This window comes from Lethenteron reissneri, chromosome 16, assembly GCF_015708825.2.
Source record: "Lethenteron reissneri isolate LAM-NWPU_2019-01 chromosome 16, ASM1570882v1, whole genome shotgun sequence".
Classification (NCBI taxonomy): domain Eukaryota; kingdom Metazoa; phylum Chordata; class Hyperoartia; order Petromyzontiformes; family Petromyzontidae; genus Lethenteron; species Lethenteron reissneri.
Genome location: NC_083794.1, coordinates 7,591,556 through 7,608,364, shown reverse-complemented (window position 1 = coordinate 7,608,364; position 16,809 = coordinate 7,591,556). Strand labels below are relative to the sequence as shown.

At 45.9% G+C, this 16,809-nt stretch overlaps 1 protein-coding gene across 1 annotated transcript in view; it reads left to right on the top strand.

Annotated features, from left to right (window-relative positions):
- Nucleotides 1–12,920, top strand: part of LOC133342891 (circadian locomoter output cycles protein kaput-like) — a 60,251-nt gene extending 47,331 nt beyond the window's left edge. The window contains 7 exon segments of the mRNA XM_061552263.1: nt 1,220–1,310; nt 1,424–2,282; nt 3,406–3,485; nt 6,244–6,357; nt 8,026–8,198; nt 9,758–10,292; nt 10,295–12,920. Coding sequence (XP_061408247.1) covers nt 1,220–1,310; nt 1,424–2,282; nt 3,406–3,485; nt 6,244–6,357; nt 8,026–8,198; nt 9,758–10,292; nt 10,295–10,714 — 2,272 coding nt within the window. The 3' untranslated portion in view covers nt 10,715–12,920.
- Nucleotides 12,921–16,809: the final 3,889 nt, after the last annotated feature.

Sequence of the window (16,809 nt, the reverse complement as noted above, 5' to 3'; positions counted from 1 at the left end):
GCAATTCAGCAAAATCCGTTGCTGCCCATTACCGCTATGCTGCCTCAGCTATGTCCTTGCCTTCATGTACACACTCTCAATGTGCCTGTTCTACGTTTTGATTCTAATCAAGTCAAGTCAAATTGTTTCTCCGTTCAAATGAGCAACAGGGCGATTGTACTCTTAGACTTTTTCGGTAAAGCCACGTAGGTAAAAAATACAAATAAAATTAAAAGAAGTAATAATATAAATAAAATAAGAAATCATAATTTATTACTTTATTTCTATTATTACTTCTATTAATTTTCTTTTTCTTTTTTTACCTACGTGACTTTACCGAAAAAGCCTAAGAGTATGAATCCTTGCAGTCACGAAAGCTTCAAATCTAGAATTAGGGCGATTGTATACATTCCACAATTACATAGTACGGACCACCAAGTCTGTCCATTGGATGACCACTATTGGTTATTAACTTGCAAATAGGGCTTGATAATAAACATACAGCCCTTTGTCCATCCAGTGCTGGATGAAGGCCCTCCCCATGCTGACGTGCGATGTTTGACAATACTTCACCTTGCTAGTTAGTGCTGGTTGTGAAGTGGATGAGGTGGGGGGGGGGGGGTCGGAGAGGGAAGCCCAGGATTGGTGCAGACATCACTGATTTCAGTCGTGGCTATGAATTGAACTCGGCTCTCTAGGACCATAATGCAGTACGCTAAGTTGGGGGTGGGTGGGGGGGAGGTGGAGGCTGAGGGTAGGGGTGGAATTAGATTAAGCTCGGTACAATCCGGGCACAATTTTTATTTTCAGTGACTTATCCCTCAGAATGTTTTGACTGCTCCTCGTGTGGGTTTTTATTCACTAGGCAGAGGCACTCGCACTAATTCAGGGCTTAATTGGCTTGCCCCGGGGGGTTCTGTGAATGCACAATTCAATATCACACAATATCACACTGTGAAGTCTCAGGACAGCTACTCATTCGGCATCCCATTTATGATTTTTGTATGCAGAAAGCATTTATGCGAGTCTAGTGGTACGATGGATTGCCCAGATCTGGAGCACGCCTGGATTTTGAATACTACACTACCATAGAGGAAAACATTACTCACTTTAACTAAACTAAAATTACTGGTCCATAACGGTTCTCCCTTAGAGTGTTTCACCTTTAATCCCCACCGTGAGTGATGAAACAAAACATATGAATGTGAAGGGCTGTGTTTTGACGTGTTCCTCTCACCAGCAGCTATTCTGAAGTGTTGGCCAAGAGGAGGAATGTTCTGGAATTTGGGGAATTCTCAAGCGAGCTGCTCTCACCGGGGGCAGCAGAAGTGGTGAGACTTACCAACGAAACGTTTGACGTTGCGTAAACAATTCATGGTGATCTGTGAGAGGTGCCTCGACCCATACAATTTCTTAACCCCATAATTCGCACCACGATTTTCAGAACCCTGCGATGTGCAGCTCTAAAGCCGTGGAGACATCGGCAAGGGACTCGGGTCAGGGGCACTTATCGGCGCAGGCCAGGCCCTTACCTGGAACATCAAAGTCTTCCCTGCAACGAGAGACCAAGTCGACACCCCGGTCCAAGAAGAGAGCTAAGAAATCTTCCATCACCGGCGGTCGCAGGGACTCGTCCGCTGAGACTCCATCCACCATTCGTGGATCGCAGTCGCAGCAGGAGACGGCGCAACCGGTGACGGCCCAACAGGTTGCAGCACAGCAGGCGGTACAGGGATGGACAGCGAAAGAGCAGCCCCCAGGCATGGACAGCACCATCTCGTGCGCCATGGCCTCCCGCTTCCACTGCGGCGGTGATGCCGGCGCACTCAGGACAGCGGGTGTCGGCCTTGAGCCGTCATCGCAAGCTCAGAGCATTGCCGTGAGCCAACCCGCGGGCATGAGTCTTTCCCTGAACCAGTTAATGGGCCAACAACCGGCAAGCCAACCGGCGAGCCAGGCGGTCGTTCAGAACGTCGGCCAGCCGATCGGCCAGACCGTGTGTCAGCAACACATCGGCCCGCCCTGGCAACAGCAGCTCGTCGTGGGCCCTAACGTCGGCCTGCCGGGCAGGCAGGCTCTAGGCCAGAGCTCGAGCCACACCGTCGACCAGAGGCTCGGCCAGGTGCACTGTAACCCTCTGAGCCAGCCGCCAGCTCAGCACCTGCTCACAAGGCAGCCCCTGGGAGCGTCGCTCGCTGTGAGCCAGACGCCAACGCTGCAGGAGCTGCTTCTCCCCAGCACCGGCGCTTTGACCGCTGCGGGCGGGAGCACAGCGACCCCATCCTGGATGCTCGACCTGGCCTGTAGGTGACGTCCGGACAGACCTGTGAGGTCACATGTTTCTAACATTTCATTGCGAATAATTCCAGACCACGCCCTTGTACTTTGTCAAGAAACCACACCACAATTCATTTACCGTATTACACAGAATTTTACTTGAAAAAAGCTAACATTTCAGGCAGTGCTCCTACTCAGAAGAAGGGCAATTGCCCAAAAATGTACCCTCGAATAAATGTATCCATTATAAGACAGTGTTGATGAATGTGGTGAGTTTTTTTGTGCCTTTGCCAAAACAGTCCCCCAATGCTTTACAGCTGTTCAGTCACACTTTAAACGAGCATTAGATAGTAACATACACCGACACCTTTACCATGCATTCACACCTTATCCTAACCCTGTCTCATACCTTAACCACACCAGCATGCATGCTTAGCTCAATTGAACCATGTATTTATTACAACTGACACATTCACACCTAGAGCTGTGAATGTATCCATTACGTTGGCTATGAATTAAAACCGTAAACAAAATTACCTTTTCATAACCATGCATGCCTTCATAGGGTTCGGCCGATCATATCAAAAGCTACCCATATATTGATACATTAGCTCGACTACTCACATACGTTAACTCCGCATCCATAGCTGACGGTAACCGCGCCGCATGCATTGACCCGTCAACATTCAATCAAGGGTCAGAGCCAGCGTTTGGCAATCAGAGCTGTATCGGAGGCGGCAGAAGGCAGCAGTCAGTGGCTCTGGATGAAGAGGAAAGACCCCAGCTGGGCCCCGAAGTGAGAGGGCCAGGAGGTATGCGGTCAACAATGCTTGACTCAGGGAGGAAGACGCCCCTGCCATGCATAGTCCCATGGGATGTTGGCTATCAACAACAAGGCAACTCCTATGACTAATTCGGAATGGGACGCAAGCATAGGATTGATCACCCTGTCGCTGGCCGCCTTTGGGGAGGGTGTATAGTGTGAAAGGCCGAAACACCCTAGGAACCAAAGGTACACTACTGACGATGCGCTCCACAAATTTCACCAGGCTCACTGTTCATGAACTCTTGGAAGTGCTTGCACAAAGGATAGTAACATCTCATCCTGTGTTCTTGGAATCTGCCCACGTGTCCCTGGCTTCGCTGCAGCGCTGCAGGCGGCGGAGAGCCTGGACACCTGCGTGGGCACAAGCGACGCGTCGCACGCATCACACGGGGTGGCACAGCAGGTAAACGCGCCCGCGTGTGAACGTGTGATGTTGTGTTAACGTGTAGAAACATGGCAGTGTGTGTGTGAAAGTGCTATATATAGGTGCTCGCTAACAGCACTTGCCCCTACAGTCTGTTAAGGCTATACGGGGGATCTTTATCTTTATACGTGTGTATATGTGGGAAGTGGTCGTGGAGCGATTAATGCGCTGGGCTACGAACCCGACGACCCGGGGTTGATTCCTGCTCATGGCCAACATCAGTGACGATTATTTGAACCAGTCCTGGGCATTCCCTAGGTCGGCTGGCCACCCACCCCCTCGTGTGCCTTGCCAGGCTTCATAGGTGCTCGCTAACAGCAATTGCCCCAACAGTCTGTTAAGGCAATACGGGAGACCTTTGTTTTTTGTGTGTATATATATCGGCATGCGTTTATTTATTTATTATTGGACATATGAACAGGTGTGAATGTGTGGACATGTGTGTTTCGGTGCAGTAAAAATCCACGAGGTTTCAAACTGACGTGGGTTAGGGCTCGACTCCTCTTCACAGCCCTGAGCCAGTGATGGAATTTCCATATTACTATGACGGGGCCAGTCTCTTCATAGGACGATCGCTCTAGACTTTACAAAAATTGTTAAATATGTTATCGACCATGTAAAGGTCAAGATCAAGGGCTGATTTGAGCGCAAACCCGGATTTAATCACTCAACTGTCTGATTGAACTGTAAGCTGCAGTGTCCACCTGGCTAAATAATTTTTGTGTGAACCTGCATTCTTGTATTGATCTACGAACCCATGCTGCGGTACGGATGCCTCATTGCGGTTTTGTTAAAACGAATGCAAGAACGTGCATGCACTTGTGCAGCCACTTTGCCGATCCACTGTTGTATGAGAGCCTCCCGGCAACGGGCAGGCCAAGGGAGTTATTTGACCATACTTCACCACGCTGGTCAGTGTGTTTTGGTGCAGGTGGCTTGAGGACAGATGTGAGAGCACAGAAAAAAATATGCAAAGCATATGACACATTATCTGGTTGCATTTATATTAATTAATTTTAAGAATGTTTGAATTGGTACAAAATAAATAAGTCGTTTTGATTGAGGTGTAATAATGGGTATTGAGAAGTGTGAACACAACAGAGACCTGTTAGCGTTCATTTTACAAGTCGCTAACTCCCCAGCCGCTCTGATGAATGTAGGAATAGTTAAGTGGTGGTTTTTATATTTTTCTCTAAAAGCATGAAGTGTTATTGATTCAGATACCGGGGCAGAAATACGTTACACGTAAGAGTTTAAGCTCTCTGTTGTGTCATGGTTTTTTTTTTGCAAATTAAATCGTGCAAAATGCACACATTGGCAGATGATACTAATGGATACATTTCCGAGAGCCTCTTCTGAATGCACTGGCATGGGCTACACGTGAATGATGTGCCAGACCAAACAAGGTTAAACTTGTTCGTGAAGTAAAAACACAGCCCTGCACGAACCTATGGACAGAATGTGACTATATTAATCAGATGAGCATTTGCTTAGGTAAACGAAACTATTTTAAACCAGAATCTTTTTTTTTATTTGATCATGTAAGGCCCACTGAGCTATACAGCGCTTTTTCAGAAGAGACCTGGCCACAAATAATAGCGCATCCAAGTGGGTTATCACGTGGAGATGTATGGCGGCGCAAATGCTCTAAACGCGTGGTTTCTAAATGCGGAGGGGAAAAACCGGAGGTCCTGGAGAAAAATCCACGCGACCACGGGGAGAACATGCAAACTTCAAATATACAATCCTGATTTGAAGCTTTTGTGACTGCAGAAATTACTCTCTGGTTCTTTCAGTAAAGTGACATAGAAAGAAAAAATACAGTAAATAATAGAACACGACGTTTTGATTGCAACACAAACAACCGTCATCAGGTGAGAACTGTATGTAAATATATATAGAGAGAGACAAATACAGACACGGAGAGAGACACATGCACAGAGAGAGACACACACAGGAGAGACACACACAGGAGAGACACACACGCAAAGAGAGACACATACAGAGACACACAGCCGCTGTGACGAGGTATTATATATAGAGAGGGGGGGTTGGGGCAGAGAAATTAGCATGTCAAATATACAGGCGTCAGGATCGAACCCACGACCTCCTGCATACCAGGCGAGGTAGTTAACATCTTGCCACCGTGGCGCCCCCAGATAGCATCACCCACCTGCTCGATACGTTTTTTGCAGTCACAAATATAGCAACCGATTGCATTATTCACGAAACCCATGTAAATGAAAACAAAAGCAACAATTTCCTTAATTTCGTGCTCAGGTTTTATTTTCCATGATTATCTTTTGAAATGTTACTATGTCAATGCAGTGTCACCAATATCTCGTTAGCTGTTTTATCACACGTGTTTCTGTTCCTCAGAAAATCTACTGAGTTGACTCCGTGTATGTTTCCACCAGGGAGGAAATCTGAGTGCCTGGAGAAAACTCACATAAATAGAGGGGACATCACCATGTTGTGTGTGTACAATGCCCACAGCCTTGTTCCTGGGCCATCAACTCAACAGAGTGAACCAAATGTGTTCATTGCGCTGTCTAAAATGCGTGTCAAACTAGGCTGTGTCCATTACACAAAAAATGGTGATGTGGTCATGTGACACGCAGGGCACGATGAGGGGACCAATCAAACGGTCACTTTGATTGCACAGTTCAGACATCGCCTCGTGCGTATTGTCGCCCCCAATATTCACGATCCTTCGTTGCTGCAACTGCTTCTGCAGCAGAGCGCCATGCTGAGACTCAAGGAGCAGCTGGAGCAGAGGACGCACGTGCTGCAGACGGTGATCCTGCAGCAGCAGGAGGAGCTGCGCCACATCCAGCAGCAGCTTGCCATGGTAGCGCTCCACGCTACGCACCGACGCAGTGACACCGCCTCCCACCCAATTTGTGGGGGGCAGGGGTCACACGGTTATCTCCATCGGCTCTGTACAGTTGAACCTCTGGTCACGACCATAATTCGTTCCATAACTTTGGTCGCAACCCGATTTGGTCGTGACTCGAACTTAATGTCCCCATTGGATTGTATGTAAATACGATTAATCCGTTCCATACTACGAACTGTATATAAATGTTGTTTTTTTTAAAGATTTTTAAGCACAAAAATAGTTAATTATGCCATATAATTCACAGTGTAATATTAAACTAAATGTAAAAACATTGAATTACACTGAGAAAACCTTGAACAACAGAGAAAACTAACATTGCCGCGTCAAGGTTTAGAATTGTTCAACGAGATGATTGTTTCGTTTGCTACATCAGTCGGTCGATTCTGAGAGAGAGAGAGAGAATATTCGTATGAGCAATTCATACGAATATTCTATTGAAAGTAAGTTAACAGTAATATTTGGGTACAGTATTGTTTTTGGAAGCATTCACCGTAATATCGTATGAACGTTTACTTCACCGCATCATCGTATGAATGATGCGAGAAGAGATTAACGAGTTCTTATATTAGACGATTTACGGCTTGAATGAGGGGGAGGGGTATGACTACACTCACAAAATTAATATCTTACTAGGAATTTTATATAACAAAAGTTATATACATAACTGTTACGCTTTGTGTAAGTCAACAACAAAAATGGCGCGGAAGGGGAACTCTGCCGCGGCCGTGTTTGATCGCCACCCGAGTTTGTGTTCGTGACCAGATTAAAAAATGTTGTGAATTTTTTGGTCGGAACCCGATTTGGTCGTGGTCAGAAGCGTTCGTGACCAGAGGTTCTACTGTATTTGGTTGCCCCCCCCCCCCCTGGTTTAGCCAGGATGTCTGTTCCTAGGTGCGGTTTGGACTCAGTGGAAACCATACGAGCTGAGTACGCGGAGAGTGAAGTACCTGGGCTCAGCTCTAGTGTGTGACCTTGTTTAAAGGGGGAGGAGGGGTAGGGGGGAAGGGAGGCACGACACAGTCAATTACTTTTTATATGTATGGGTGTTCCCTGAGTATTGCAGTTTCCTTCCATGTATATACAGAAAATATGTCAATGCCCCAATACGGCACCCTCAAAATGAGTTTGGTGCTTCTTTAGGAATTGGTCAAACATCCGAATGCCAATTCATTCCAAACACTACTGGTACAACTTGAGCACTCTTCATTGAGCTACTGCTCAATTGCTCAGCCGAGTACTACATTAGGTTATTGGGTTATAGGCGAAATGACAGACATAAAATACTCATGACTACAGGTACCACGACGCTTGTTTTCGAACAACTAAAATGATTGCACAGATGTCCAGTAGGGGCGGGTCAGAAAGTTACAACAACAAACAAAAAAAAAACACGATAGGAGTGCAAAGTATTGGAAAGGTAAGGAAACTGCTCAAAAATAAATACGTAAAATCGACAAAGTATACAAGTTCAACTTCAGCGTCTGTGAAACGGCGCAGGCTTTCATAATAGAGGTTTTTTTAATTAGATCCTGAGACATTTACATAAATATGTGCGCGCTCTAACCCAAAAACCTCTATTCTGGATGATGATATTGGTCACGTGTTAAACTGGCGCAGGCTCTGTCGGAGCAGTCGACGTCTCGAGCGCCGCCTGTGGCGGACAGCCCTGCGCTGGGAGCCCGGAGGTCGTCGGCGATGGTGCTCCCTCACCCCACTACCCCCGACTCTCCGGGAGTCCGTGGCCCAGGCCTGCCCACCGTGCTGGAGTGCAGCACCACCCAGCCGCAGTGGTAAGGGCAACGCGGGAGCAGCAGCAGCAGCAGCAAGCAACAGCAGCTGCGAGTGCACGAAATATCACAGCGGATCGTGATGTGGGGAGTCCCAAAAAAAGAACACTCAACATATTCATCCGTTTGCCTTAAAAGAAACGGAAACATTTAATAGTTGACGTTTTGGGTAATGGGCCTTCTTCAATGCGTTCGTTTTATCGGTAATATTCCAGCTGAGTGGTGCAGTGGTTAGCACACCTGGCTAGACTCAGACCATTTGGTTTTTTCGGTAAAGTCATGTAGGTAAAAAATATTTAATTTAGTTGTTTTCATTTATTTTATTTTATTTTTAAATCCTTTATATTAAGTTCGCGTGCTTGCTTGCTTGCTTAGGACCGTGCAAATCTTTCGGTCGTTTTTTAACCCACTTCCCGTGATCCAATCGAGCTGACATTTTCCACACAGACTCGTTGTGCCAGACAATTATTGTTCGTGAAAAAAAAATTCCAAAAATTTTACACTTTTTAGGCAAAAAAACATTATTTTACATATATTCAAATAGAACGCATTCATGGCTTTGGCTGAACGTCAGAGTGTAAGAGCCCAGAGCGTAACCCCTCCACAGGCCGTGGCGGAGTAGCGCAGTTGGTAGCGCCCTCGCTTCCCATGCCAAAGGTCGCGGGATCGATCCCCGCGTCCTCCACAGGCGAATATATTTTTAAATCCTTTATATTAAGTTCGCCGCCACGCATATAAAGGATTTATAGTGAAAAACTTTGTTTTTACGGGTTTACTTGTTTACCTACATGACTTTACCGAAAAAACCAAAGAGTATGAATCTTTGCAGTCACGAAAGCTTCAAATCTAGAATTAGACTCAGACCGTCAGAGTGTGAATAAAATAAGAGGGAATAAAATAGTGTACCGGTTTACGGGAATTGTTACAGCATTTCTACTTAAATCAATCATCACCCATATTCGTGTGTATCTGTTCACCCTTTATTGAAAATCAAGCATAGTTTTGAGCACTATTGTCAATGTAAATTCATTATATAATTTCTTGATGTGCTCTCTGGTAATGGTCTTGGCTTGATAAAAAACAGATAAGTTTCATCGTTCAGTTGTGCAATGCGTTTCAATAACAAAACAGAATTGTAGCACTTCAAATATGTAAAGTTCCTGAGATATCATTACATATTTCTTCCTACTCTGCCTAGAATAGGATAAATAAACTAAAATATAATGTTCGATTCACACCGTACATTTTAGTCAGTGCACTATGTATTGAAAAGTCAGTTTTAAGCTAAACAAAAACTTTACTGTTGAGCTCTTAGCTCTTTATCATCACAGGTGGGCATTTACAGTAGCAGCCAAATAAATCTAAAGCACGTTTCTAAATGCGGAGGGCAAAACCAGAGGACCCAGAGAAAAGTCCACGCGACCACCACATGGAACGAAAACTTGCACACTCCAAATATACGGGCATCGTCAGGGTCGGGATCGAACCCACTTCCTCCTGCATACATTTAAGTTGCACCGAATGCTGATGCTTTAAAAAACAAATGTGTGTTTTATTTTCAGGCACATGCATGGACAGCCCCATCAGGTGGTGACCACGTTAAGTGGTACCCCCCTCCTGGTTTCAGCTTCCATTATGATGCCATCCTTCACAACCTTCAGTCAACAACCATTGATGCACCAGCATCAGCAGCATCACCTGCATCAACAGCAGCACCAGCAGCAGCACCAGCAACAGCATCAGCAGCAACAGCATCAGCAGCAGCACCAGCAACAGCAGCAGCAGCAACAGCATCAGCAGCAGCACCAGCAAATAATTGACCAACAGTCACAAGCGCAGCAGAGCTGTGCTCAAAACAAGGGACAGCACTTGAGGGTACAGGCCCAACCGAGAGCAGAAGGGCACCTGCAGCCGACACTGCTGATGCCGACCATGCTGCAGATACAACAGCAGCAGCAGCAACACCAGCAGCAACATCAACAGCAGCAACAGCAGCATCAACAACAGCATCAACAACACCAGCAGCATCAACAGCAGCACCAACAGCACCATCATCACCAGCAGCATCAACAGCAGCAGCAGCAGCAGCAACACAACGGCACCAGCAGCAGTGCAGGCGATCATCCTCAGAGAAACACCAGTCTCCATCGCCACGACATCAGCAGCCCCAGCAAGAGCAAACGTTGCACTCTCCAAATTTGCAGTATCACCGTTCAATGAGCGCGGAGCCGCAACATAGAAGTCATCAGCAGCATCAGCAACCACAGCAGCAGCAGCAATTGCTATCTCAAGAGAGGCTGTTGTGGCTGGCGAGTGGACAGCAGGATTCCCAGGGCTATGTGCACGCCACGTACCACGCGCCCCACGGGGTGGGCGGTGTGGCTGGGAGGCAGCGCGTCCTGCACGCGAGGTCGAGCGGGCGACAGCAGCCACAGCCGCCTGTCGACCGGTTGCAGCGACAGCATCCCGGGGGGCAAACACAGCAGCAGCAGCAACAGCAGCAGCAGAGCCCCAGGTGACGCCCCTGCACAGATTGGCTGTCGCTTAGCCGGTGGGCCAGAAATGTATAAGCTTGGAGTTGCCCCCAACCACACAAGTAGGAGCTGTGCAGGTCGTTTGGCAGCGGGGGAGGCTTTTGTGACCAAGTCTCGAGGCGTGAGCGCATTGTGCAAGAAGCAAGGATCTGTTGAAGGTGGATTCCCAGAAGTGGGGGTGACCCTGGATGTTGAAATCGCAAGGCCTGTTCCATGTCCTTCCTAAAAACACAGCACTTCTTGCAGAACTGTGCTTCCCAGCTTGTGACCAGCACCGTGCTGACAAATTTGTGGAGCTTATTAGAGTGCCTTGCACTGAGCACCCGTCATCACTTGTTCAGCCACCTGTGATTTTGATTTCATGTTAATTATGCTGGCATCTTACCCAAAGTGCAGTTTTGCATCAGCCCGAATGTGCTTAGCTACCAAGATTTTGACAAGCTTACGCTTCGTGGTGCTACACATCGTGGTCCTACCATGCGGTTGGTAAGTACAATGCACTGTGGGTAATTGACTCTGCAATCCCACAATCCCCTGCAAACCTTAGGGGCATGATACTCCAGGGCATGTTTAGGGCGGTCGTCACCAGCAACACATTTACAGTGAGCAACTATGTCAACTTGTCGTGGCAACAGCAAACGGTGGAGTTCCGCCTGGCCAATGAAAAGAGCGTTTGTTGAAATGTGTGTTTGATGGTTTGTGGAGTACACAACATCAGATAGACATGTGACCGCTATCTGTTATCTCATTTGCCCACGATATGGAGCGATGGTCAGATTTGTCTCGATTTGGAAATGTTCTTTTGCAGAGAGAATGGCGCGGATAAACCAGTGATGACAATGAAAGGCAGCAACAATCGCCATACAATCACCCTAGTGCATCATGGCCTTTATAAATGTTGTTGATAGTGTTAAATTGATGTGCATGCAGGTGTAGATCAGCCACGTACAATGTCTGCACACCTGGCATCCTGACGTTGCCAGCAAACAACAGTGAGCCAAATTAAAATGGATTTATATCGACTGTGTGTTTGCCAACAGTAAATGAAGGCTAACATAAAATGTTACGTAACTATTTGCAGTATACATATATATTTCTAAAGAACATCACTCTTTTCATTTTCAGAACACAGGTGTAGTTAATCCCTTACCTATAACTAGCACGGTGTGCGAATGTAGGGCTACTTTGTAAACAAGACACGAGTGCACTGGACCGGTTTAATGGGCAACACTAAAAGCCTCCAATTCACCATTGTGCAACAATTTCAATTGTTACTGATTCACGTAAAAAAAATTATATTTACTTTTGTAGGTCACGATATTAACATCACAATGACTATGGTGAAAGGGTGCTTGCATATCTATCATGAATGCGACTTGCTTTGTGTGTTGTTTGTTAACTTCAATGCCAGTATTATTGCCAGGGTATTTCCGTTCCGTATGTACATATTGTGTTCGTTTACACCCACACTAACAGGAAATTGTCAGTCTCAAAGCAGAAAATCTCAGTATAGATGGTCGGATGAGTGGTGGCTGATGACCGCTCAGTTTGGCAGTCCGTGAGCCTGTGGTGGAAATTCCATATTATTATGACGGGGGCGGGGGGGGGGCAGTTCATCCTTAACACAATCACAATTGACTTCCTAATGAGTGGCGCTCACAAGGAAGAGCGATGGCTATTTTGACTGATTCTGGACCAACAATTCCTTGCCATATAATCTTCACGATAACAGAAACATGAACCAAATTAAGGAATGGCATCGGTTCATTCCACTTACATTTATAGCAGGAAACAGAAGGGCATTTTGACGTAGATGAATAATTATAGTGCAAATTATACTCGAGTAATTGACATTTAGAGAGGCCAGTCATTTTGTACTGTGAACATGATGCGATTTGCCAGGAAGGCGTGTGACCTTTAAACCCTGAGTAAACCAGGCTGGGGCAGCTAATGTCTCTTTAAGGAAAATGTATTTATGCATCGAGCCATTATTACACAAGCGAGGCTTGGCTAGTCCGGTAGAGCTTTAAGAAAACATTCTGAACATGTGTCTGCGTTTGTATATGTAGTTTTGTTCTTTTACATACAAAAATGTGTCCAAATGGATTCTATAAACATATATATATTAAAAAAACATTAGAATGTAAATGTTTGGTATGTGCATAATCAAAACATCGTATACGATATCCTTTTTTTTTGGGGGGGGGGGTGGAATAAAGCAAATATGACAATCATAATTGAAATGCGTAAGTCTCGATGTCTCGATTTATGTATATGTAGTGAGTCCAACTGAGTCACAGACGTTCCTCTTCAGAGGCAACACATTTATTACACAACACGTATATACAAGATACAGCCTAGGGTGGTGACCACCCAGCTAACTCTACTACCATACAGGAGTTATGGCTACGACGGACCGGACCCGTACTCGGGTCCCGGGCCACGTGTTGTTGCCTCTTCAGACGTAGAACGTGGATCTTCCAGCTTGCAGAACGAAGCGACCCCGGTCCCTCCCAGGGACCCACCTTTTATCCTCCCGGGTCGGGGCCGGCTCCGCCCTGGGCCCCGCCCACCTTCGAGAGCGTTCCAGCTCCCTCTCGATCCCTCTCGATCCCTCGAAAGAGCTCTCCCCCTCCCCCCCACCTGGGGCCTTCTCTGTGGACACTCCGGATCACGTGTCTACAGGGTCAACCAGAGTGCCATGGCCCGGGGCAACCCTGCCCCTGGGCTGACACTCTCCCACTCACCCTTGTGGGAGCCCGCACTGCACTCTATGCGTGGTGCCCGCGCTATCCCAGCGCTCACCAGGCCCCGCTAGGGCTGGTGCTACACCCACCCACGGGGTGTACGCGATGACGGTGCATCGCACGCCGTGCTGTGCTAGAGCCGGCCTCACTGCAACACACACGGTGCTGTCCGCGATGTAAGGACATCCCACGCCATGGCCCTCTAGGGCCCGCACCATACAGTGACGTCCCAAATGTCACTACATATACTTGCACATTTTCATCGCAATAATATTATCTGAATAAAAGTTTTTTGGGTTAGATCGCGTAAGTATAAATGTGTCGTAACCCTCCACCACCCGACACAGCCGGTATGGGATTTGTCACGTAAACAAAATGTGCCAATTATACTAATAGGGGTTTTCCCATTTTTTCTGGCAACAAAACTGACACCTTTTGCAAGGAATCATGCTTACATTAACCACAATACTTGCAGTCAAATGCAAACAAAAAACAATACTCTGATTTTTTTTTTTGCATTTGACTGCAAGTATTGTGGTTAATGTAAGCATGATTCCTTGCAAAAGGTGTCAGTTTTGTTGCCAAAAAAAGGGGGAAACCCCTATTAGTATATTTTGGTACTGGCAAAGAAGGTCCCATGATGTAGCTGCTCACCCCGAGCTCTCATTACTCTGGTAGTGCGTTGTCTTTGAACTGTGCACCTTTTGGTGTCATCTGGTCGAACACCATATGAGACTAGGCTCTAAAGAAAGCTATCTCTGGTGTGGACAAATCAGTTTCAAAGACAATGCATAAATTACTGGCAAAGGAGGTCCCATGATGTGTCAATTAGTTACTCCTTCAGCCCACCGGTGTGTTGGAGAGTAAATTCGATGTGAATCGCTTGTCAAGGAGTTTGCTGTTTTATACAACACATTCGTGACATCGCAATAGCAAAAGCAGATGCCACCAATGATCAATGTGAATGCCTCGAGACAGCATTTTAAATCTCTAACCTGTCGTTGATTCGGTTACAGTTAACTCCTTTCTCTCGTATACATTCGCAATGCGTTGCGTCTGAAACATTAATTTAAACACATGTCCTGCTACGCATGATGTGCACAAAGAATGTGCATCACGTTTATAGAGCGCATTCACCTTCTCGATATGCAAACACATTCTGAACACCGTAAAAAGCACGTGGTAAATGTAACACCGTGGACTTAATAAATATTTATAACAAATCTGTGTACCAATAACTGTTCAAACCTAACCTTAAACATGGAAGTAGTTTACACTATGAGATCTCTTTTACCACTGGCAAAATATAGTAGTAGGTTTTTACCCTTTTAAACTGGTACAAAATAAAGGTGTCAGTTTTGTACCAGTTTAAAAGGGTAAAACCCTACTACTATGGCAGTAGTTGTCAAGCCAAAGTATCTTCCTACTCAAACGAGGAGTGGGGTGGCACTCATCTCTGTCGATAGCCCCAAGCTATATTCTTGGATCTTTCGGAAAAGTCACGTACTGTAGAAGGGAAAAAAATAAATAAATAAAAAACATTATTAAAAAAATTGTTATTACGTTAATTTTTCTTCCCCTTCTACGTGACTTTACCGAAAGATCCAACAATATGAATCCCTGCAGTCACGAAAGCTTTAAATCGAAAGCCCCAAGCTAGTTGTAGAAATTCCACATTGCCACGGTTGGGTACGGCAGGCAGTATATCCATAAATAAATCGCCGAGATGCAGACAATCCACGCAGTCACAGTGGCGAGATGTTAACTACCTCGCCTGGTGTACAGGAGGTTGTCGGTTCCATCCCGACCCTGATGTATGTATATTTGGAGTTTTCTTGTTCTTCCTGTGGTCGCTTGGATTTTACTCCGAGACCTCCGGTTCTTCCCTCCACGTTTATAATCAACGCGCGTTTAGAGTATTTGGCTGCTATAAATGTCCACGTGATAAGCCACTTTGTCGTTGCGCTATCATTTGTGGCGAGGTCGCTGTTGAAAAAGAGCTATATCGCTCAGTGGGCCTGATTTGGCCAAATAAAAAATAGTTTAGTTTTAGTCATCATTATCGTCACCCATGGGCTATCCTTTTGCCGGAGGAAGACTTCCCCAAGCTGTTATCCATCTCTCAGGGTGGATTTTTTATCCAAGAATCTCACTTCTGTCTAGAAGCTCATCTCGTTGCTGAATTGTATTCGTTACTCGTCATGGTCTGAATTGTTGAATACAGTCGAACCACCATGCACATCACTTAAAGCAAATATTTTTTAAAAAATGTATTGAACACTGTCGAACCCCAATTAGACGTCGCTTAAAGCAAAATTGTTTAAAAAAAAAGTGTTGAACACAGTATAACCCCTATTACACATCGTTTCAAGCAAAATTGTTTTTGAAAAGAGTGTTGCTAGAAATGGGCATGCGGTGGCGCTAGACAATCGAGCTTCACGAAAAAGATGCTTGTACAGAACACGACACAACTGCAGCGTGCTGGAGAAGCTGCCAAGCACGTGGAGTGGACATCGTGCCTCACAATACGCAGTCCAACTCGAAATGGCATCGGGGAGATATGAAGATCATGTTTATCTCAAGGCCGTAGCCATGGAGTCAACATTGGGGGGGGGGATAAAATCTTCCAAGGAGTCTGGGGGTCCCCCCCCAGATAAAAATCTAAATTTGAAAACGAATTTCCTGCCATTTCCTGCCTAAAATATAAAAAAAATTCACTAATGTCTAATAGTGTATTGTATTCTATTGCTCTGTTTTTTTTTTACATTTCTTCTTTCATTGTATGTAATGGCAGAGATTCGGGATTAATAAAGTACAACCATAACCACAATCATATAAACAGAAAGCTATTTTATAGCAATATATTGGCGGGGGGGGGGGGGGACATTTTGAGCATATTTGAATATTATAATTACGACCTTGGTTTATCTCATTCGCCGAGCTGTCGTTGACGTGTTTTTACAATGCTGGCCCGGTTTGACGAGTTTTACCTGGGTCTGTATCATTCACGTTCACTGTACATTGTTTCAGATAAAAAAAAACTCGAAGCAACGCAGATCAACAACAAGAGGCGAGGGAAGGCGGTTCCACAACTCCAGGTCTTTTGAGCAACCACGGTGCATGATTCCACATTTAGCGATCATTTCCGTTCAAATGCAAATGAAGCGCTTACACGCTAGACGTGCCCGATTATTGGTAAACACGTTCAAGGTCCACGCAGGGCGCGGTTCCTTAACTTCAATCGGCGTTCTCTGCATCACATGGGACAGAGACAAAGATCCCCCCTATAGTGCTGAACAGACTGGCGGGGCAAGTGCTGTTAGCGAGTGGCAT